Source organism: Spinacia oleracea, chromosome 3 (assembly GCF_020520425.1).
Source record: "Spinacia oleracea cultivar Varoflay chromosome 3, BTI_SOV_V1, whole genome shotgun sequence".
Classification (NCBI taxonomy): Eukaryota; Viridiplantae; Streptophyta; class Magnoliopsida; order Caryophyllales; family Amaranthaceae; genus Spinacia; species Spinacia oleracea.
Genome location: NC_079489.1, coordinates 142,955,936 through 142,965,261, shown reverse-complemented (window position 1 = coordinate 142,965,261; position 9,326 = coordinate 142,955,936). Strand labels below are relative to the sequence as shown.

The following is a 9,326-nucleotide window of genomic DNA, read 5'->3' as shown; positions in this document are numbered from 1 at the left end:
TATGCTTTATTAGTTATATAATCGAATGAAGGTTTGAAAAAACGTGAAACTCTAATTTTATCAAGCCTAGCCACATAAAGAAATTGAAGCTCGAGGTAAGTTCGAGCTCGAGTTCGAACTCGGTTAAATATAACCAAAACAAGCCGAGTCATGTTAGATAGAGTTTGGCTCGTGTACACCGCTGGGCATTTCTTTATACAAAATCGCAAACATAATTAAACGAATTAACATATATGTGTGTTGCACAAACCAATAGTATTAAAATAAAAACTCTTAAATTTCCATTTATAACAGATCTATGTGATTACAAAGCACAAAAGGGAGCATCCTCCTTTTTTATTCGTTGATCACATATCACAAACCACAAATCACAATCCCAAGAGGGAAGCATTTGTTTTATTAAGTGCATGATCGAAATAAAGACGAACTTAATTAATTGCATAAATCAGATGCTTGCTAGCTATGTAGCCTGTAGCAAGCAAGCTGAAGTTGGTCGAATGACAATTAAGCTAATTGTTGAACCTTGCAACTGCATAAGTACCAGTAACCTGAGCCACAATCTTGCCTCCAAGAATTGGGTCAGTGGTCTCAGCTTTGCTTCCAGAATGTTGGTCCAGTTTCACTTCAACTACGTTCCAATCAACCGGACCTATTGGTCCAGCTTCAACATATATCTGAACGTACAACATATATATTGTCAAAAAAACCTATAAAATATTTAAAAGTACTTTCACTTAATTTGGTTAGTTAATTATATTATATAGTACATACCTTTCCACTTGGGCCATCTACAGCAACGATGAATTTACGAGCAGTGGTGTCTTCACCATCAGCATAGACGATTCCCCACTTGACACCTTTAGGAAGGGGTCCGGCCTGGCGCATGGCAACACCAGTGTTAATTGGGAGTGCAGGGAAGTTAGTCAAAGTGCGTCCATTCCAAAAATGAGTCTCCACTTTGTGCACGCGGCCTTTGCTAAAGTTCTTGATATCGGTCGTCAATTGATATTCTCCGGAGTTGTTGGCCTTGGAACTAGCCTCATATTCCTTGGCCTTTGCTTCCAAATCAATTTCCACATCCTCCACTACTTCAGGTGTTACATTAATGTCCGCCATATCCTTTCCTTTTTCTTAATAACCTACAATTAATAAATACATTTTATAATAATAGTAATAATATAATCAACACAGCAACGTACAAAATAGGAAAAATAACTAAAGGGAAATCCCATAACTAGATTGTACATGCAACATCTTAGCTCCCTAAAGATCGACTATATGAATTAATACTACATATAATATTTTACCTTAGTCGTTAAAATTAACACTACATATTTCTACATATTTAATAAAAGGGAAGAGGAAAATTAACAGGAAAAGTAAATAAGAAACGAGAAGATTTCCTTAACTTTGAGATATATAATAATAAGAAAACACGGAATTGAAGGTGAGATTGTATTACTTGATATACATGAAGCAAAATGGGTTGCATATTTATAGACTAAGGCATTCGCAAAGGCACAACCATACTGAACAAGATAATATAAGAATAAGTGCACGTAAAATTCAAGATTCTCTAATCCTATCTCTTATTTGTTATGGAGTCCCCAAAGAATAAGTGCCCTTAAATTTACCATTATAATATCATTGTGTGACACCACTTATTAGGCATAAAGCAAAAATAGCCATTATTCTCGATAAAATTTACAAAGTACTTTTTATATTCTCAATAAATAAAAGTTACACAAAAAATATATAAGTGACCCTAATAAATTAAACTATTATCTCCGTCCCTTTTTATTCTTTACGTTTTCTGTTTTTGGGTGATATTTAAATAAAAAAACGATTTTTGTGTTTTAAGTAATTTAAATAAAGAAAACAGGGAAAGTAAGGAAAATTATTTTAAGTAATTTTTTTTATTTTTGTGTTTTTTGTATAGAGAAAGAGTTACAAAGGGCAAAACTACAATGATTTACATGAGATCGATTGCATCCTAGATCTTGGTTGCCAATCCCTTAAAGATTTACCAACTAACGCAATTAAATTATTTTAAGTATTTTAAATAGATAAGATACTAGGTAGGAGTTAAGGTGCACAACTCCTGTAATATAATAGAAAAAAAAAAGCAATTCGAAATAGAGCACGAGCCCAAAACTTTTTGTTGACACGTATTTAATCATATCTTTTCTTATATTGTAGTTATTCATGATAAGATCCTTTTATTAAAAAGGTCCGAAAGGACCCCTAATGTAATAACTTTTTTAGTTTATTGGTCCTATCTATCGTATCAATAATTTTGTATCACGTGGTAAATGAGTTGTAAATATAGGACCACTATAGAATAAATGAGTAGTAAATAGGACCACTATAGAATAATTACAATTCTGCATGGGTGAGGACATAATTCCTAATAGATTAAGTACACTTCCCAAGTATTTTGTTCGAGTAAATCCCCTAAACTCTACTTTATTTTTAGAGGATTGTTAGTTTAGATTAACATAATAGGGGATGAACTAGTCACTACAAGAAATCGTGTTTGTTAACATCGGCAATAATCAGTTGTTGAAGTATTTACCGACGGTTAATGGTCGTAAATGGGTAGTCGTTAAACCTGTAGTCGTTAAATGAAAAATAAAAATTGATTTAACAGTCGATAAATTTACCGACTGATTTTAAAATTTTACCGACCAACATTATAATGGTTGGTAAAAGAGGCGGTCGGTATGTAATTAAATACAGTAAGTAATTTCTGTTAGGTTATGATACATATGACAAAACATAAATCATGCGGAAAAACCTTAATGCCAGGAAACATATTATTTACACATAATCATTTAGCATAATTTAGGAGCATACGCTTTGTAGCGTGCCCTCCCTAGCTGCGCCCGAACCGAACAAGAACAAGTCTTTAGGACTCCTAATGTCGTCCCTCCCTAGATAGTCCACAGTTTGTCCGGATCCGCCTCAATTTAGACCAACAAGAATCGCCCTTAAGGTTACTAGGAATTTCGGCTATTGTGTTTGCAAGTGTATGACTGATTTTTCTTTCAAAAACTTACCCTTTGAATACTTCAATTGTATCTATAAATTATGACCCTAGGCTCTTATTTATAGAGGCATGGAAAGGGAATTGGAATCCTAGTAGGATACGAATTAATTAAACTTAGAATCTTATAAGAACTCTAATTAATTAATTTATCCTTTTAGAAATAGGAATTTAATCATATACCAAATCCTAATAACTTTAGGAATCGTGCATGAACACAAACACACACACGCACGGCAGCCACGAGGGCCGCCCATGCGCGTGCGTACGAGCAGCAGCCCACGGCACGAGGCCCACACAGCCGTGGCCTTGGCGCGCGCTGGGCCTGCCTTGCGGTGGGCCTGGGTGCTGCCTTGGCTGGGCATGTGGCGCGCGTTTGGCTTGTTGGGCGATGGCCCGGCTTCGTGCTGGGCCTTCGTCCGGCTGGCCTAGTCCGATGCTTATTCGTACGATACGCTTCCGATTAAATTCCCGGTTCCGGAATTCATTTCCGATACGAACAATATTTATTATTTCCGATTCCGGAATTAATTTCCGTTTCGAACAAATATTTAATATTTCCGTTTCCGGAATTATTTTCCGATTCTGACAATATTTCCGTTTCCGGCAATATTTCCGATTCCGACAATATTTCCATTTCCGATAATATTTTCCGATACATACCATGTTTCCGTTTCCGGCAACATCTACGACTTGGATAATATTTATATTTCCGGTACGATCCATATTTCCGTTTCCGGCAATATCATCGTTTCCGAAGTATTCATTTCTTGCTTGTGACGATCTCAGCTCCCACTGAAACCAAGATCCGTCGATTCTGAATATCCATAGATGGAGTATTTAATGCCATTAAATACTTGATCCGTTTACGTACTATTTGTGTTACCCTACGGGTTCAGTCAAGAGTAAGCTGTGGATTATTATCATTAATTCCACTTGAACTGAAGCGGCCTCTAGCTAGGCATTCAGCTCACTTGATCTCACTGAATTATTAACTTGTTAATTAATACTGAACCGCATTTATTAGACTTAACATTGAATGCATACTTGGACCAAGGGTACTATTTCCTTCAGTCTCCCACTTGTCCTTGGGGACAAGTGTGCATTTACCTAATTCCTTTGTCGGTCGATGCTTGCTCTTGAACATAAGGTAAGTGTTGTGATCCTTATTATGTCCAGAGGTGTTTCTCGGTTTCAGAGTTCAACTGATCAAATAAACAGATAATCGTAGCCTATGCGTCCAATTTTATAGAAAACTCCGACCAGGGACCATTTTCAACCTTTGACATTCAAGTTCACTTGATAGACATTTCTTAGTCACAGGACTGGTCCTGACAGTCTATCTTGAATATATCGTCAAATTGAAGGGACTCATCCTTCATTGAAAAACATTTCCCAAGCCAAATCTTGACAGAGTTCAACATAGGAATGTCATTTCCGATAAGTAATATGTCGTCGACATATAATACTAGGAAAGCAATTTTGCTCCCACTGACCTTCTTATATACACAAGATTCGTATGCGTTCTTGATGAAACCAAAGTCACTTACTGCTTCATCAAAACGTATATTCCTGCTCCTTGATGCCTGCTTCAATCCGTAGATTGATTTCCTTAGCTTGCATACCTTTTTAGCATTCTTTGGATCCTCAAAACCTTCAGGCTGTGTCATGAACACAATTTCTGTTAAAAAGCCGTTTAAGAAAGCGGTTTTGACATCCATCTGCCATATTTCGTAATCGTAATATGCAGCGATTGCTAACATTATCCGAATAGACTTTAGCATTGCAACTGGTGAAAATGTTTCATCGTAATCCACACCGTGGACTTGCCTGTAACCTTTTGCAACCAATATAGCTTTGAAAACTTCAAGTTTCCCATCCTTATCCTTTTTCAGTTTGAAAACCCATTTGCTTCCAATGGCTTGGTAGCCATCTGGCAAATCGACCAAATCCCATACTTGGTTTTCAGACATGGAGTCTAATTCAGATTGCATGGCTTCTTGCCATTGCTTGGAGCTAGGGCTCGTCATAGCTTGTTTGTAAGTCGCAGGTTAATCACTTTCAAGTAATAGAATGTCATAGCTCTCGTTCGTCAAAATACCTAAGTACCTTTCCGGTTGAGATCTATATCTCTGCGATCTACGCGGGGTTACATCTCTAGATTGACCATGATCCTCACCAGATTCTTCTAAAGATCTCTGAGTTTCATCTTGAATGTCATCTTGAGCATTCTCTAGAGTTTGTTGTTCGACTCGAATTTCTTTGAGGTCTACTTTTCTCCCACTTTTCATTTTGGAAATGTGATCTTTCTCTAAAAAGACACCATCTCGAGCAACAAACACCTTGTTCTACTCAGATGTATTGTAGAAGTAATACCCCTTTGTTTCCTTTGGATATCCCACAAGGATACATTTGTCAGATTTTGGATGAAGTTTGTCTGAAATTAATCGTTTGACGTATACTTCACATCCCCAAATCTTAAGAAAAGACACTTTTGGAGGTTTTCCAAACCATAACTCATATGGAGTCTTTTCGACAGCTCTAGACGGAGCTCTATTTATAGTGAGTGCAGCTGTATTTAGTGCATGTCCCCAAAATTCTATTGGAAGTTCGGCCTGACCCATCATTGACCTAACCATGTCTAGCAAGGTTCTGTTCCTCCGTTCCGACACACCGTTCAATTGTGGTGTTCCAGGAGGAGTCAATTCTAATAGAATTCCACATTCTTTCAGATGGTTATCAAATTCATAGCTCAGATATTCACCGCCTCTATCAGACCGCAGTGCCTTAATCTTCTTGCCTAATTGATTCTCTACTTCACTCTGAAATTCCTTGAATTTATCAAAGGATTCAGACTTATGCTTCATTAGGTAGACATAACCATATCTACTGAAGTCATCAGTGAAAGTGATAAAGTAGCTGAAACCACCTCTAGCATTTGTACTCATTGGTCCACATACATCTGTATGGATTAAACCCCATAGTTCAGTTGCTCTTTCTCAAACTTTAGAGAAAGGTTGCTTTGTCATTTTGCCAAGTAAACATGATTCGCACTTACCATAATCCTCTAAGTCAAATGGTTCTAGAATTCCTTCCTTTTGAAGTCTTTCCATGCGTTTCAAGTTAATATGGCCTAATCGACAATGCCACAGATAGGTGAGATATGAATCATCCTTTTTGGCCTTTTTGGTATTTATGTTATAAACTTGTTTGTCGTGATCTAATAAATAAAGTCCATTGACTAATCTAGCAGATCCATAAAACATCTCTTTAAAATAAAACGAACAACTATTGTCTTTTATTAAAAAGGAAAATCCCTTAGCATCTAAGCAAGAAACTGAAATGATGTTTTTAGTAAGACTTGGAACATGGAAACACTCTTCCAGTTCCAAAACTAGCCCAGAGGGCAACGACAAATGATAAGTTCCTACAGCTAATGCAGCAATCCGTGCTCCATTTCCCACTCGTAGGTCGACTTCACCCTTGCTTAACTTTCTACTTCTTCTTATTCCCTTAGAATTGGAACATAAGTGTGAGCCACAACCTGTATCTAATACCCAAGAGGTTGAATTAACAAGTGTACAGTCTATAACAAAAATACCTGAAGATGGAACGACTGTTCCATTATTCTGATCTTCCTTTAGCGTCAAGAAATCTCTCTTCCAATGCCCCTTCTTCTTGCAGTAGAAGCATTCGGATTCAGAAGTGGGTTGACTGACCTTCCTCTTTTAAGACTTGGCGCCAGTTTGCTTAGTTGGGCTGGCCTTGTTGCCACCTTTCTTAGCATTCCTCTTCTTTCCAGATTTCTTGAACTTGCCCCCACGCACCATAAGCACATCTTGCTTATCACTTTTGAGCGTCTTTTCAGCGGTCTTCAGCATACCGTGAAGCTTAGTGAGCGTTTTGTCCAGACTATTCATATTGTAGTTCAGTTTGAACTGATCATACCCGTTATGAAGAGAATGGAGGATGGTGTCTACAACCATTTCCTGAGAGAATTGCTGATCCAGCCGACTCATATTCTCAATGAGTCCAATCATTTTGAGAACATGTGGATTTATGGGCTCGCCTTTCTTAAGCTTGGTCTCAAGAATTTGCCTATTAGTCTCGAATCTTTCGACTCGAGCAAGATCTTGGAACATGTTCTTCAACTCACTGATGATTGTGAAAGCATCTGAGTTGATGAACGTTTTCTGCAGATCTGCACTCATGGTGGCGAGCATTAGACATTTCACATCCTTGTTGGCATCAATCCAACGATTGAGGGCTGCCTGAGTGACCCCTTCCCCTGCGGCTTCGGGCATCGCCTCTTCCAGGACATACTCATTTTCTTCCTGCATAAGAACTATTTGCAAGTTCCTTTGCCAGTCAAGGAAGTTTTTCCCGCTCAACTTCTCCTTTTCGAGAATTGATCGAATGTTGAATGAATTGTTGTTTGCCATAATTAAAACTACAATTGAAAAGAATAAACAAATAAATAATCATTCACAGTTTCTCTTAATAAACTTAAATTCTAGCATATATGCATAATTCAACGTTCATTAAGCATTTTATTCAAGTTATGTGTTCCGGCAGGTGTGAATAAAATGATTCCAAGATCCTAAAATCCATTGAAGAATTAAGCACATTATGTATTTAGACTTAATTCTAAATCCTTTAGGTAAGCAAAAGCCTTTTGCTAATAGTCTATAAACTATTCTTGGTTGATAGGCACGTCTAAGAACTTATTAGGTAAACCTATCGATTTTGCCACGACATAAAAGGACTCCTTACTTATATCGTTGAGTTTCACCAAAACTAACATGTACTCACAATTATTTGTGTACCTTACCCCTTTAGTATCGATAAGTAACACCTCGCTATGTCGGAAAACTATTACTAAGATCGATGAAGAAAGGATATCCAAGTAAGTGTTATTTTGGCACGGCATCTTTTAACTCAATTTTTAACTTTGGAACTTAAGGCTCTTACTATGTTGGTTAGATTTTAAGTGAACTAAAATCCTTAATCATGCAACATAATCAAGCTTTGATCTCATGCATATTTAAGACATATTTAAAAGCAATAAATAACTTAAAACATGCATAAGATAAATGTCATCTAGTATGGCCCGACTTCATCTTGAAGCTTCAACTTCAAAGTCCGTCTTGAAAATCTCCGTGGGAGGCGCCATTTTCTTCAAATAGGATAAGCTATAATTAAACTAATTACAACTATTTGATGGTACGCAGACCATATTTGAATTGAAAAACAATTTTGGTACTTTAGACCAATTACATTCAAATTAATGGTACGCAGACTATATTTTCTATCCTATTTGGGCCATACTAGTCACTTCATAACCTGCAAAACAGTACATATACAATATATACCATTCACCCATTCATTATCATGAATGGCCCACTTAGCTGGTTAGTAAAACACGTTATGCATTACATAAATATTTGCAGCAATTAATCAAGGGCACCAATAATCTACCAATTATTCAGTCCTTATTAATTCTAATCAAGTTGTTTAACCTTAAGGGATTTGTAGACCTAATCAAGAGTTTATGACTAAAAATTCTCCCACTTAAACCAATAAATTCATATGCTTTACTAATTTTAAACATAAAAATGTATTTCTAGTCTAACCGGAAACATACAAATTTAATTAAAATTTAAAGCTCATATAAATTTATAATCGAATCCATTAATTTAATTTATTTCAGTTGAATTAAACGAATTTAAATTAATTCAAGATTTAATTTTAGTAAAATAATTAGTATAAATAAATTTTATAATAATTATAATATTCAAAATTAAAATCCAAGAAAACAATTTAAATATCGAATTTTAAAATTAATTAAAATCGTTTCCGAACTGAAAATTAAAATTAAAATTTATAACTCGATAATCGTAACATGACGAGCACTTGGGCTTGCGCCCAAACCCCATCGATTGCACGACCATCGCTGGCCCATGGCACGTCATCGCAGCAGCCACGCGCAAACGCAGCAAGCCAAGCTACGCTTGCGCGCAGCCTGCCCGCCCATCGCACCGCAGCAGCAACGATGTGCTCGCTCGCTTGCTCTCACTACTAGAATATCTACATTTAACGACAAAATAGTTACGACGGAGTTAGAAATTAGTCGTTAACATGAGCAGCGCGCTTTTGTAGTACGACCAAAATTAAAATCGTCGTCATTGGCTAAAATAAAAAAAATTAAGGAAAAATAAAAACAACTTTGTTTGTCGTTATTTCTAACATTCGGAGCAAAGTCCTATAATTTTTGAAGTCC

General features: G+C 36.6%; 1 protein-coding gene across 1 annotated transcript; it reads right to left on the bottom strand.

Moving 5' to 3' along the window:
- Window positions 1–253: 253 nt before the first annotated feature.
- Window positions 254–1,508, bottom strand: LOC110780542 (uncharacterized). The gene is made up of 3 exons (XM_021984916.2): window positions 1,410–1,508; window positions 772–1,139; window positions 254–674 (listed from the first exon to the last, which is right to left on the bottom strand). The coding sequence occupies exons 2-3, from the start codon at window positions 1,114–1,116 to the stop codon at window positions 510–512; spliced, it is 510 nt and encodes a 169-aa protein (XP_021840608.1). The 5' UTR covers window positions 1,117–1,139; window positions 1,410–1,508; the 3' UTR covers window positions 254–509.
- Window positions 1,509–9,326: the final 7,818 nt, after the last annotated feature.

Bases quoted from the DNA above. Each gene is read 5' to 3' on its own strand.
- LOC110780542 (XM_021984916.2), bottom strand. From the start codon at position 1,116: ATGGCGGACATTAATGTAACACCTGAAGTAGTGGAGGATGTGGAAATT. The intron at 675-771 runs GTATGTACTATA...TTGTACGTTCAG, and splicing joins TAGATGGCCCAAGTGGAAAG to ATATATGTTGAAGCTGGACC.